Raw genomic sequence first — 15520 nt, 5'->3', positions numbered from 1 at the left:
TCCTATAAGATGATCACATTATAAACATCCGATAGTGATAAAGTGCCTACGGGCTAAACTTGTTGTCCGATAAGACAATGACAGTGGTGGTCTGTGACCTCCTGTCTAAAAATGTTGGACCAGGTCCAAGCAAAATAATCGGTAGGATCCATACGATCTCGACTAATAGCATCTGAGAAGATGATCATATTATAACCATCCCTCAGAAGGGAAATGCCCACGGGCTATACCTATTGTCCTAAAAGACAAAAGACAGTTGAAGTCTACAACTCCCTGTCAAGAGAAGGTACTGAATGCGATTCAAACCTTAATACCTTGATTCTCTGAAATCATGACCCATAAATTAAAACGTCCATGTGACTAGGCCTTTCGTGCCACTAGTAAAACTGTTATTGCTTTTATAATTAGGTTAAGTTATAATACAAATCCTAAACAAATGTGATTAATAAATTAACCAAATATGGTCTCCGTTACCATGGTTAATGAATTGCCATAAAAGACAATTCCATAATAAGCTCCCAAGTAAACTATTGTCCTTGTTTTATGTAACAGTTCAATTAAATGGCTGGCTCAGATAAAATTAATAGCCACCCAATGGAGAACAATGATAACGCCCGAATTAATTTAACGGGTGCTGAACTAAAAGCGTTGGTAGACGACGCCGTTAAGAAGGCCTTAGAGCGGCAGTACGAAGAGTATAGTGGGACTCGTAGTAGGACCCTATCTATACCACATTCGAAGCCTCCTTCCAAGAAGGATGAACCCAAGAAGGAAGATGACGAGCGTCACCCTTCTAATAATCACAGCGATCCGTCTCAACGGATCATACTGAATCAAGGACCCCATGATAAGGGTTGCTCCTACAAGTACTTTGTTTCATGTAAACCCCGGGATTTCACTGGGGAGAATGGAGCTGTAGATTGTATGACATGGTTAGATGAAATGGATACAGTTGTGGACATCAGCGGATGCGCTGAGAGGGATGTGGTCAAGTTCGTGTCGCAATCATTTAAGGGTGAGGCCTTAGCCTGGTGGCGGTCGTTGATTCAAGCCACCGGGAAAATCCCTTTGTAAAACATGACTTGGGATCAGTTCGTTACTCTTATCAAAGAGAATTACTGTCCTCAACATGAAGTTGAGAAAATTGAAGCTGGCTTTATATCCTTGGTTATGACAAATTTAGATTGCCAAGCGTACCTCACCAATTTCAATACACTGTCCAGACTGGTTCCTTACCTAGTAACACCGGAACCAAAGAGGATTGCTCGCTTCATTGGGGGTTTAGCCCCAGAAATCAAGGCCAGTGTTAAGGCCTCAAGGCCTGCTACGTTCAGGTCAGCGGCAGACCTGTCGCTATCTCTTACACTTGATATAGTCAGAGGCATGGCTGCCAAGGCCTCTGAAAATGGAAAGAGAAAAAGGGAGGATGAGAATTCCCGTCGCTCCGATAGGAAGAGTTCCGGGTTAAAAAGAGACAGTCAGCAGTCGGTTGAGAAGACCAAGTGCGAAACCTGTAGGAAATACCACCTCGGGAAATGCAGATTCGAATCTCAGCCCCTACCTTGTGGAATTTGCAAATCACAGGAACATAAAACCCTGGATTGCGAAAAGCTAAAAGATGCAACCTGTTACGGTTGTAACGAGAGGGGGCATGTCAAGACCAACTGCCCTAAGAATCAGAAGAAACCCGAAGAAGCCAAAAGAACAAACGCATGAGTCTTCGGAATGAACGGCCAGAAGATGGTGCAGTATTATAAGGATACAGCGGGTACCTTTCTTATCAAACGGTTATGAAGAAAATAGTTACTACTGGCACATATAATTCCATAAGAGATCATATTTGTTGAGAACTATTGACTCCGCATGTTTAGGATCTCAATCATTTGATATGAGATAGGAATTTGTCATTTGTACCTAAGAAAACGCTCCAACAAATCTTAGATCGATGTTGTATCTATTAAAAATCACTCTGTTCTGATATCCTCGTGGCAGACTTTTGAGCTGTCCAAAAATTCATCAATATAATAAAGACAGAAGTGACGTTTTGATCCCCTGTCAAGAAAATGATGAATTCGGCCGAACCTTAAATGCCGTTTATGGTCTTTCATGACCTAGACTAAACATAATGAATATATATATATATATATATATATTAAATAACGTTCATTGAGAATGTTAGTACTATATTAACCTATATGGTCTATAAATACCATGGTTAGTATATATTAAGGCCATCTAGATAAAGAGTAACAGTTGTTGGTTTGCAACTAATAAATTGTTTTAATGGCATTAGAAATCTGGAGTACTTTCCCTAACCTTTATCATAAATTTAAATGCCAAAAGTTTTATTTTGAATCAGATACCAGTAAATCCTTCATAAACAATAAATATAGCAAGCAAACGTTTCATAAAACCCTATATATTTAGCATAATGTAAAAACCTACGGATGGAAAATTCATAAGAATCCTTCCGAAAAATCTAAAAGTACTCTTTCTTCGCAATAGAGCACGACAACATATGTTATTATTTCTCATTGTTTTTCTATCACCTACGAATGCCAAACTATGTTTGATAAAAGTACCATATGAGGATTGGCGTATACTGGCGTGTCCCATAGATTATTTCCATGCCTGATCAGTATGGAAGTTAATACATGGAACCCCGGAACTACCCCAATAATCATATTATACAAATATCGACTAGTAGTATTCGAAGAAGATATCCATAATATCGTCCAAGTAAAGCGTTCCGAAATAAGGAATTCATGGACTTATAACATAAACATATCACGTATTAACACAAATAATAATGAAGGAACAGGAGCCTGAAATATGGAAAGTCTCTGTAGTCTCCCTGTATCTCGATTATCTCTTTCTAAGATTATCCTGTTTATCTCCCGAAAGGTGAGAAGGGTTAAGATGCATATCCCGTTTAGGACTGCATCATTAATATGAGACCTACCACTAATCGAATTCTCCTACAACAATAACTACCGTACCGGCATAAAGGCTGCGCCTTTCGAGGCATATACGGTAGTAAGTATAGATCGCCTGTTTGTTGGACGGATGTTGTAAAGGTCCAACTATCAGGACCAGAAATAGCCTTCGAAATAACGGACAAGATTGTCCAGACTCGAGGCCAACTCAAGTCTGCCCGAGATAGGCAGAAGAGTACGTAGACCCAGAATCATTAATTGGAGTGATGCGGTTTGGAAGAAAGGCAAGCTAAGCCCGAGATACATAGGACCTTTCAATGTTACCAAATGTGTCGGGTCCGACGCCTATGAGTCGAACTTACCGGAAGAGCTCAATGGAGTTCACAATGTGCTCCGCATCTGCAATCTAAAGAAATGCTTCACCGATGAATCATTGATGATACCTCATACTGATGAATGTATAAATGAGAGCTTGAAGTTTGTGGTAAAGCCTTGTCAATTAAAGACCGACAGGTGAAGAAGCTTAGAAGAAAACATGTGCCTATAGTAAAGGTTAAATGGGATGCCCGGAGAGATCCCGAAAATACGTGGGAAGTTGAATCCACGATAAAAGAAAAATACCCCAAATTATTTGAGTAAATCTCGGGTCGAGATTTATTTTAAGGGGGTGAGGATGTAACACCTCGAAATTTTTGCGTCCAATAATGTGCCGACACGTGTCCTAAGTTTACACGTGGCATTGAAGGACTAAAATTGACAAACCTTGAATATATGTAAATTCGAGGATTATAAATGTCAATCAAGGGTAATATACTTTATAGTATCCCTAAATGATGCTCGTACCTTCAAACGGATAAATCATGGATCGTACGGAAACGAAACGCGAAAGAAAGTGAGAGATTACAAGCTATAGGGGTTAAACGTGTCAACATGTTTAATTATACCTCTGAGTGACCATTTAACGAACCCGAGACTTCGTAACAGTAAAATACGCTCACTAGAATATAATATATAAATTTCGCGAAGTTCCGTTTTAAAACGAGAAAGTTATGATCAAATCCGTATGCGAGGGGTAAAAAGCGTCAATAATAAAAGTTAAAACCTTTCTAATAATATTGAAAATAACCAAGGGACTGAATAATACATATAAATAACACGAGGCCCTTAGTTGTAAATAACCAAGGGCCAAATCGCAAAGTTGCCCCTTCGGTTCCGAAAGGTCAGGTTATTAATTACAAAGATTCTGATCATGATTATAAAAGATTCAAGTTACCCCTTCAAAACCCGAAAGGTCAAGTTGATGATTACTAAAGATTTCATTAATTATTACTAAAGATTTTATCATTATTACCAAGATTTAGTCATGATTATAAAATATTCAAGTTACCCCTTCAAAACCCGAAAGGTCAGGTTAATGATTACGAAAGATTTCGTTATTAATTACCAGATTCTCGTAATCATTTCAAAAGATTTAAAAGCCTTGAAAAACCACCCTCTCGCGACCCGCGTTGAGATTTGGGGTAAGTGAAGGCGGGCCGCGAGCCCCCTAAGATACGCGCATGATTTTAAAAACCAGGCGACCCACGTACAAGGTGCATGGTTCCCCCATGCGGGCCGCGTCAGGCGCCCAGATGCAGAAACATGCTTAACTTGGCTATTCAGCCTTCTAAAAGCCATGACCTGCATTTAAACCTTCAAAGTGACCCCTAAACAACTCCTAAACACTAGGGACACATGTTGGAAGGTTGGGGTTAGTTGGGGGACTTGTGTGTCAAAATTTGTTGTGAAACCTTACTATACAAGGGCATGTTTGGTTCATAACCAACACACAACTCAAAACACACTCCTCTGGTCATTCTAAAGGCTCTCAAGCATTTCTCTGTATACTCTAAGCAAGACCCAACTTCTGTAAGTCGTCTAGATCCTTTGTAGTTTGATTTATGCTTAGAGAACTACTAGAAACCAAACCGTCGTAACTACGGTTTGACTTCAAAATAAATCCGTAATGGCTCAGTCTTATTGCGGATCAAAAGTAGTTATGAGTTGGTATTTATGTGGGCAATAAACCCCTAAAAGGGTTTCCCCTGATCACCACTCTAACCATGTCAAATGTCGAGTCAAACGTGCACCTAAAAAAGTCAACAGAATGTCGTTTTGGCGAATCTTGCATAATCTGTAATGTATATGCTATGAAACATGTTTAGACACTCATAAAACATGATATTAAGTATATAAACTTATTTGCGCTCGTTTGAATCAACCATTTGCTATATTGAACCGGTTCGGAGCCGAATGTCGCAAAAGTTTGACTTTTGCATTGACTTCAGTTCTGACCTGTTTTAGTGGGGTATAGATATGCCTTAGGACTCTCTTAGGACCAGGTTACATGATGGTATAACCCTCTGTGACCGGTTCATTGTTTGTCCGAATCTTTTACGCATTTCCGCTAATCGCCTAAAAGTTGACCGTAACGCCCTTTATAAATTTAAACGAGGTTTTTGGACATGTGAACGGATCATGACCTTGGTTACTGATTTCTAAGCATGTCCCTAAAATTTCATGTCAATCCTAGGTCCAGAATAGGAGTTATGCCAAATGGCGCAAATTTCGGAACTTTGGTAATTAAATAGCGCATTTAGCATAACGCCTACCTAAACCAAGATTTCGTCCCCAAAACTTTTACCTACTGCTGTAAAATAATATTTGGGGATTTTTAAAGATTTTTAATCATTTTTACCCTGCTCATAACCTATGGTTATGGCTACGGTTCGGTAAATACCGAATATACCCTTTTGGGCCGTAACTTGAGTTCTATAAGGTCTTTTGACCCGATTCCAGTTGCTACTGATTTTAAATAATAAATAAAGTATTTTAGACTTTATAAACTGGTCGGGAAACTCAGATTCCCTGTAGAACTCATAAACCCCTTTAAGAATCTTTAAAATGACCGAAAAACCCCTACGGGGCGTATAAAGGACAAAAACTCGTTACGGGCATTACGGAAGGTATCCTACTGATACCACAACCTCTTTAAGGCATATTAACTTAGGAAACAAGCGTAAGACTCTTACGGTTACCCGATGCGCCTTTTGCGCGTACGGTTCGGCGTACGTAACTAGTTTACATGAATTAGCCGATGCGGGTCAAACCATATTGTTTTGACCCCAAAATCCAGAGTGTGAATGTAAGACCCATATAAAACAAGTCTTCGAACTTGTTTGGGCGAAATCACCACTTGTTCCCGGTTTTCGCCTTTCACGCGATTAAACCGTATATATTCCTTTGAAACTGACCGGTCTAAGCTACGGCTATTATAAAGACCCGTTAGGATTCTAATAGGTTGATAAAACCTTCGTTCCAGATTAGGAGCCCAGTAAAAGTACTTGCGACTACTGATTAGAATATACGGCTGAGTTATTATTCTTGCTATTTAAGACAGGAGCTAGCTCAGGTAAATACTCTTAACTTATTTCCCTATACGGGCTTGGGATACGGTATAATAATACCGCTTGGTCGGGTATTGAATATTTAATCGGATTGTGATTAAGTTATTGAGGTAACCCGGTTTGATCTGTATTGTTTGAAATAAAAGCCTTTAGGGGTTAATGACCATGTCCCGGATATCCTTGACATCATTGTATTATAAAATGGTCACGTCTTATGCACGGGGTGTAGGCATACACCTGACAGTTGCATAAGGGAAACGGTATCTCACGCTCAGTGGGCCTATACTTGTGATGTGTCTATTAATCATGACTCGGTTTCTACATCGGGCCCTGAACGTACAACGAACATGTAAAACTGTATACAAGATCATAACTATGATTGTCCTAAGTTATAAAAAGATTAATCTTGCCTCTGGGTATTTTAATCAAAAGATATTTTGTGCCATGTGCATTCAAATAAATTTTCAATCATTTTCCAAAATGAGTCAGTTGAGTGTATTTACCAGTGTAAACTGACGTATTTTTCCAAAAAGATTAAGTGCAGGTGCTATACGTAATAGGCTGGCTACTCCAGGCATCATTATTCAAGTCTTGCAAGCTTTAGATGTCAAAGTCTGTTGAACAATACTTTTCGATATTATTATTTGATCCCCTGTGGATACCTTTCGACTATTTGTAATACATTTGATATTACGAACAATAGTTGAATATAATTATCTTTATGCTTCCACTGTGCATTATTATATTGTGTGATTTGACTATGATGTCTTCAACTACGTCACGGTAATCCCCACCGGGCCCACCGGTGATACACGTGGAAATCGGGGTGTGACAGTTAGCTTGGCGACAGTAAGGAGTAGTGTGACCATAGTGATTACAGTTGGTGCACAGACGACATGCAGAGGTAGCAGGATGATGGTAGTTGCAAGTTGCACACTTGGGATGAGGCCCAGTGTATTGCTTCTTAGCTTCGGGAGCAACAGGGTTAGCAACAGTAGTAGCAGGAGCAGGTTTTGCAGCAGGGTTAGTAGCAGGGACAATAGCATTGCATCCCGAACCCTGAGACTTCCGTTTCTTATTCTTGCTGCCACTAGGCTGCTGGGTCACTTGGTTAGCAGACTTTGAAGGGGCAGGGTTAGCAAACTGCTTATCACGCACACGATTGTTGTTTAAACTTGCTGCCAAACGATAGACTTCTTCGATAGTTTCCAACTGAGCTGCTTCGATAGAATCACGCATTGCAGACGGTAGGCCGTTGATATACTTGGTTATCATCCGTTTAGGAGTCGAAACCAAGTGAGGAACGACAAGACTCAGCTACTTAAAATGAGTAGTATATGCCAGGTTGTCATCACCAACTTGCTTCAGATGCCAAAATTCTTCTTCAAGCTTCAACTGCTCATAAGGGGGGCAGAACTCAAGCATCATTAGTTCTCGCACCTCAGCCCATGGAAGAGCATAGGCTTCTTCATTTGTACGGATGTTTCTCTCATTCGACCACCACTCCAATGCTCTGCCCTGAAACATTCCAGTTGCACTCCTAGTTAAAACATTCCAGTTGCACTCCTAGTTTCAGATGATATGGGCACTCGCTGTTAATGAAGGTAACTTCGATGCTGTCGAACCACTCGAGCATAACAGTCACCCCATCACTGCCCGTGAAAGACTTAGGGTTGCAAGAGATGAAATGTTTGTAGTTGAACTTAGTAGGCTTCTGCTTCTCAGCCTTGGAGTCCACAGAGGATGGAGGAGCGTTTGATCCTTGGAGCTCAGAGACGATCTTTGGCATGACTCGAGCAATCTGGTCGGCCATGAACGACATCATCTTTTTCTGAGAGTTCTCCCTGGACTTCCTGAGAGTGTCGGATAGCTTTCGGGATGACATCTACAGATCCAACACGAGGATCGTATAAGTCTAGATTACGAATCCTCACAAAAAAGGTTCACCCATGATTGATTAAAGGGGGGGGGGGGTAAGATACGAGATAGACTAACAACACCACACAACGCACGACCTCCACATGGCACGTTGTACAAAGTTTGGTCAACATGTCAGAAATGCTTATATATAGGAAGTACCAGCGGCGTATCCACCACACTTCGGGCACATCGCCTCTCCTCGTACTCGGTGTCATGCTACGTGTCGCAACATTTGACTAATAGATTACCGTAGATCACTCATAGATTACTTAATTAATTCGCATAGAATACTCAAACATATCAGCGTAGAATACTCAAGTAGATTAACACAAATCATTTCATAGTTTGGCATAGATTATATCAATAGATTATCGTAGCTTACTCAAGTAGATAGTTTACATAGACTAAGTAGATGATCATAGATTAAACCAATAGACCCGGGTAGTCTAACATAGATTAGCTCAAAATAGTTTAACGTGCTAGATTACCATAGATTAACGCAATGGATCAACCATAGGTCATGCTAGAATTTTCATAGATTACATAGTCTGCTCATAGATGGCATAGGCTTTCCATAGATTGCATAGACATTACGTAGATTATATAGACTTTCCGTACTGGTCTGCAAACACTAAATCTCGCATGGCACTTGGTACGGAAGTTGGTAATATGCCGGAAGCACTTATATATAGGAAGTACCAGCGGCATATCCACCATGCTTCGGACACACCACTTCTGTCCCGTACTTCCGTGTCATCTCAGTGTCTCACACTACAACAACATATCATACCATAGTCGATCAAGTTTTTCCACTTAGATTATAGAATAAAACTTCGTAAATTTAGTTTGATCTGAGATTAGGATTTACGTTTTAGGTTGTGGACAACGTGCAAGCTTGCGTAAAAGCATTTATAAATAAACGAAATATTAAGTTCAAAACCTTATAGATAAAACCACTTTCATAAAATCGAGATAACATAAAAACGAGACAGGCTTTTAAAACATAGGATTGTTCTGGGCAGAGGAACAGCGACTAACCAAAGTGATTCGGACCCCTTTCAAATTGAGGTAACGCGTCTTGACTTACTTAGACAAATACGTCATCGATGTTAGGCCTACGATATTCGTCCTTTTGGTCATTTCGCGTACTAAATTGATCGGAAGACACGAGACTTTGGCGAGACATAAAAATCATCAAAGAGTGGGACTAGTTATCAAGGTCTGAGTTTCACCTCTAACTTGATAACATCGTACCCTAAATGTTATGGGCACTTATCCGCAAACAAGGCCTACTAGAATAATGTGGAGATTTTCCCATCGAGGTTCGGATGTCACTCCTATCCTGTGGGCAAATCTCGTGCAAAATATAAACAATGTATAACAGTGTTTTCATAGTATAAAGTGTACATTGTATCAGCCTTAGGAAAGGCATGTAAGTTCAATAGGAGCATGTGCTGCTAGGAAGCAGATACGGTAGAATGCATAAGTCTTAAACAACAAATAAGAGTCAAGGTTCCTAGAACTATAGACTAGGGTAAGTATTCCTACTTATCCTAATTCCCTATAGTTATGGCTCTGATACCAATCTGTCACACCCCAACCGATGGCGGAAACATCAGGGTGCGAGCACTAGGCGTTCAGATTGCTCATGAGATTCCATAACACTACTTGTTTCAATAGAAATTAGTTCAAATTTATCAAAACATTTTCTAAAGGCAAACACAACCAACACGAGTATCAAGTACAAACCATAACGAATATTGTTCAAATCGTTAAAAAAATTCTAAGTTAACTAGGTGATGTTTCTAAGCATCTCCTAGCTTGATTCCATGCAATCCGTAGGGTCCTATCAGCCTGCAACATGTATTAAAATATCAATACAAAGGTATTGGCGAGTATACAAGTTTGATAATAGAATAATAGATTAAAACAACTCATATCCATGGCAAAAGTAACAAAATAGTTTCAGCCGTGCTAGTGTCGCAGTCCACACAGTGATAGCCCAAGTATTCCGATGCTTTAGTGTTCACCCAAGACTCAAGGCAAACTAAAATCCTCCTAACAATACCCCTCGAGAATAATGGGAGAGGTGTATCTCCTATAGCGCTACTATTGTTAAGGCGGAACTACACACTCCGGATTAAGCGTTACGTAGCACAAAGAATCAAGAATCAAGAATCACAAGTTTCACATAGGATAGAGTATAAGTTTCAAAGATTCAAGTTTAAGTTTCAAAGAATACATGTTACACCCCAAAATTTTAAAATAAAAGGGGATCGAGTATACTCATAGTGATTGCTTAACAGTTGCAACTGTTATTGGATCAAAGGGAGCTCTTTTGAGATTAGCCTGATTAGATGGTAATAGGGTAAGAGTCGGGCAGCGTAATAAAAGAGTTAACATGATCATTGAGTCGGCTGGCTGTCCGATCGGATGGCTGTCCGATCGGATGGTCAGCCGGTCGGATGACCGTGTATGCATACGGCTAGTGACTGCCCGATCGGATGGCCATCCGGTCGGATCGTCACTCGAGTGATGTGTTTATAACCAAAAGAAGAGACCAAGGTGGCTGTCCGATCGGATGGCTATCCGATCAGATTGCTGCTCGGTCCGAGTACATGTAAAGTGGTTGTTTTAATCGGATGGCTGTCCGATCGGATGACTGTCCGATCGGATGGCCATTCGGTTAAACTTCCAAGTTTTTGTTTGTCTACTAAGAGCTTGAGAATTTCAAGACAAGTGTCATCTGATAGTGTGGCTATCCGATCGGATTTGTTGTCCGGTCGGGTTGCCGCTCGATCGGGCGACCCTTGTTCTTGTTTATCATTTTGTAAAAATTCCTAAGTTTGAATATTAATGGTGACGTCTCGGTACAGACGGAGGCAACATTTACACATCATTTCTCAGACATTCTGATCGGTCGGGAATCACCCCAGTCCGACCCGTTTTTCCGCCCGTGACAGTTTTATGCCGGAATCCATCCCGTGATCGTCTTAATCGTTGAACAACCCGTTCCTGTAGGATCGTATTCGGACCCGAACGAGTCGATCAGAAGAGTTTTACTCAGTTTGAACGGCGGAAACAGACAAACTGAGGTCAATTCAGCACACAAATCACTTTAAACTGTCGATTTAATTGATATAATGACATTTTACAGCGTGACGACACTTCGGCAGCACTTCGTTGCAAAACCGGAAAACTGTTCCACTCATTCCGCTCCAAATGTCCTATTTATCGGAGATCAGATTCCGTTTGAACATGTACATGTTCAATTCAAGCGAAATAAGCATAAGAGATTCAAGCGGAATCAGACATGATAATCCAAGCGGAATCAGAACTTTGTGATTTCGCTTGAAATATCCTGATGTCATTTCAAGCGAAATCTCCACTAATTCATACTATCTTGTTTTTCGTGCCCTGATCTAACTGGTTCATACAAGACTCGATACAAGACGAAGTCGACAGACGCATGCACCAACAAACTCCCCCTCGAATGTTGACGAGTCTTCAGTGTCGAGTCTTTGCATCTTCAGTCTTTATCAGTCTTTGGGCTTCTCTTCGAAATATCTTACACTGTAAAGCATCCTTCAAATCTCTCTTTTTTTATCATCACCAACAAACTTCCTTTGAACAAATACACTCCCCCTCAAATGTTGAATCTTTAAATTCATCAGCATCAACAATCTTAGGATCAGAACCTGGCTCTTTGTCATTCAGACTCCCCCTCTCAGTAAGCTGGGATCGTAGTCTGGCTTTCACAGGTTCAAGATTGTTGCCTAGCTTATAGTCTGCTCTGAATCGAAATCCTGGCTTTCTAAACTCAAGCTTCTCAGGATCGATTAACCCAGCTCTTTCTCAACCTGCACAGTCTCTATCACAAACATAAGTTTTATACCATAAAGATTTTGCAAACTTATACACCATTTGCAGATTTCTATCTGATGAACCACTTGAAAGAATATCTTTTTCAAAACTTCTGATGACCACTTGTTGTAGGATCGTTTGTTGACCCGACGAGTCGTTCAGAAGAGTGCTTAGACTAGTTCAGAGGCGGAATTCATTGAAATAGTCTTTGTAAAGCTTGATTTCACTACTTAACGTCTCCTGTATTGATTAAATGTCAAATTACAAGCTTTTGGAGACAAACGGGCAGAGCTTCGCCTTTTCACACACACATATGGACTACTGGAACCGCTTATATGATCTAGTATATATAGGCATGCTGGATCGCTTATATGGACATGTCCATATAAGCGATCCACTCATCATGTCACATAGGCGATCCACCTTAGTGACAGATAAGCGATCCAACCTTTCTACCCTATAAGCGATCCTATACAAAACAAGATTTCTCGTTTCTTATTCACAATACAATCAGCCCTACCCTAAGACTCGAACTAAGATGTAGTCGACAGACAACTGCACCAACAGACTCCCCTTTGAATGTTGACGGAATCTTTAGTGAGAGTCTTCAGTCATTCCCAGCTCTTCAACCTTGTTTGGTCTTCTTCAGGAATTCAGCCTGGAATCAAATCTTCTTCAGAAATTCCTTCCTGAAATCATATGCCTGGATCTTTCTCTGGTTCTAACTTTCGTCAGACTCCCCCTATCATCATGCTAGGATCTCTTGTCTGGAAATCGTTATCACCATTGAAATCAACTCCTGGCTTTCTCTGTTTAAGCTCTTCTCTGGTTCTGATGTGTCTCCTGGCTATCTGTAGCAACAGGATCAGAAACCTGCAAAACTCAAACACTCTATCACAAACCAGAATAATTGTGATTCAACTTAATGAATCAACTAATCATTTGATACTTTTTACAATTAAACACTGATTCACAAATTTGAAACATTTCAATTTTTGATTCAACCTAATGAATCATCTTAAACATTTCAAGCCACTTAACCAACCTGTCTGTCCATCAAGTTTAGCCTTTGAGATTTTGAAAATCAGCTCTTCACCATCAGTTGTCGAAAATCTTTTTGGATTTTTCAAAATATAAAATGTAAAATGCAAAGCCAGAAATTTAAATGCAAAACAAACATATTTTTATGAGTTTGTGCAAGAGGATCATATCAGTTTTTGAAACCCATCACAAGCACCATTAAGCTTCTAATCGTTTTAAGTTCTAAACGATTCACGTAGATTGACGATATATTTGTCCTCTTAAATTTTCATACAATTTTCAATCTATTCAGGATACTATTTAGGTATTTTATGAACTTAGTTCAATTCATGTGTCCCACCTCTTGAATATACTCCCGTATCCAGAATCCCAATATTCAGTCTTACAGGTATGAACACTACAATGATGTCTGTACATAAATTAGGGGAAAGATGCGAGAACTGAGGGATCTCAGGTCAGAACTTCCGTTCAGGAGAGAGATATCAGCTTCGACTTAGCAGTGTGTCCCCTTTAGAGGATCTTTTTAGCTACAACAGATGATTATCAATTTTATTGTCTAATCAACTGAGGGCTTTATGCTATGTTTCAAGCATTTTGCGGAAAGTATTAGCCAAGGACTAGGTCAGAACTACCGTTCAGCAGAAGTCCCGGAATAATACCCCAGACATCATAGAGTATAAACACCTAGTATATCAGAATATGAGACCTTTCAAACGAGATTTCAGGGGTTACCTATATATCCAAGTAGTGTTCCCCACGAATTTTACAAGTTTGAAATTTTAGGTTTATATCCCGAATAAATCTACTAAATGTACAAAAACCTATCGTCACATCATCGGTGAGACCGTTTATCACATTTTGCATTACATTTCTTTAGCGTGCTGTGATAGTCCAACTGATTTACTATCATTTCCTCTCTTTCGCAACAAAAACTCATTTTTACAATTTTCAATGTTTTTGACATTTTCAAATTTTCTAATATATAAAATTTTTCTCCCCCTAAAATCAAAATATGTTTCAATTTCGATTTTCTGGGAAAATTTGAAACAAACTGTACAAAAATGACAACATGATGAGAATCACTTCAATTCTCCATCCACTTGGCGTAAACAATCAGAACTCCCCCTCACAACAAACTATTTTCCCATAATGATTTCAAAACACTTAAGTTTGTTTTAATCAGAATGGTTTTTCCGGAAAATAAGTTTAGTTGTTTTTACCTTTTGTAAAATGGGGTTCAACTCATCACATTGTTTTACCAATTTCTTGAATGATAATTAAATCAAGTCCAATTTAATGACCTTGATTTAACCATTTGTAAGATCTAGCAATCACTATCAAACAACCACTTGTAGGATTAGCAATTAAGCTTTTCAAACCAGTTTTTCAACCAATTACCATCGTTTGGTTGAATTTTCAAAGTGCCGATTCCTACTCCTCGCTTACAAACCTGGGAGTTCCGGCAAGTCCTACAAAACCTCAAACACAGATTAAGAAGGATGCCGATTCATGATCCGCAATACCATCTTGGGATCTCCGGCAAGTCAGGTTTTTCACTTAAAAAGATCCACCCAAGCCTGACTAGCCTTGGGTGATTTCGAATTCTTGTTCAACAATGGTGGAAAGTTTGCATCATCCATTGTTAAACTTGAATTCTCCTTTTTTACCTCAACCAATGGCTCTTCTGGCTTTGACGAACCAGAATCATTTCCTGAATGTGGCTTGTCTGACTTTAATGAGTCAGATTCATCGCCGACATGTTGCTCCTTTGTTTCTGAAGAAACAGATTCATCGCCACAGAATGTTACCTTTTTCTTCTTCTTCTTCTCCTCTTTTGTCCCCAGATTTGTATCTGATGAATTCTTTTTGCTTGTCTTTGCAGATGAGGGAGTAGATTCATCAGAACTTTTATTCTGTGTGTCTCGTGAACCCGAGGACAAAATCTTCTCAAGATATTCTCTTGCCTTCTTTCTCTTTTTCCTCAGTTTGTCTTTCTGCCCCTGTGAAAGTTTAACTTTCTTTTCCTGAATTGACTGTTCTTGAACTTTAGGTTTCAGAACCTTCTGTTCCTGGGGCTTGACTTTGACTGGAATCTTTGCCGATTTCTGAGAATTAGCCCTCAATCTTTCATTCGATCTCCTTGGGCAATCTCTGGCAACGTGACCTTTGATGTTGCAGTTAAAGCACTTCCTAGTCTCATAACTCCAATACCGGCAGTTAACAGCAATATGCCCCTGATATCCGCAGCTGTAACACATTCTGTTATCATACCAATCACCATTTTTAGTCCAAACGCTCAGATCAAAGCATTGT

The 15520-nt window shown here is 39.7% G+C and overlaps 1 protein-coding gene across 1 annotated transcript; it reads left to right on the top strand.

Annotated features, from left to right (window-relative positions):
* Positions 1–561: 561 nt before the first annotated feature.
* On the top strand, positions 562–1716 carry LOC110932084. Its single transcript, XM_035988172.1, has 2 exons — positions 562–866; positions 1335–1716. The coding sequence occupies exons 1-2, from the start codon at positions 562–564 to the stop codon at positions 1714–1716; spliced, it is 687 nt and encodes a 228-aa protein (XP_035844065.1).
* The last annotated feature ends 13804 nt before the right edge of the window (positions 1717–15520 follow it).

This window comes from Helianthus annuus, chromosome 3, assembly GCF_002127325.2.
Source record: "Helianthus annuus cultivar XRQ/B chromosome 3, HanXRQr2.0-SUNRISE, whole genome shotgun sequence".
Lineage (NCBI taxonomy): Eukaryota > Viridiplantae > Streptophyta > Magnoliopsida > Asterales > Asteraceae > Helianthus > Helianthus annuus.
Note: the sequence above shows the minus strand (reverse complement) of the source record. Positions and strands in the feature narration are given on the sequence as shown.

Bases quoted from the DNA above. Each gene is read 5' to 3' on its own strand.
- LOC110932084 (XM_035988172.1), top strand. From the start codon at position 562: ATGGCTGGCTCAGATAAAATTAATAGCCACCCAATGGAGAACAATGAT. The intron at 867-1,334 runs GTACTTTGTTTC...TGCTACGTTCAG, and splicing joins GATAAGGGTTGCTCCTACAA to GTCAGCGGCAGACCTGTCGC.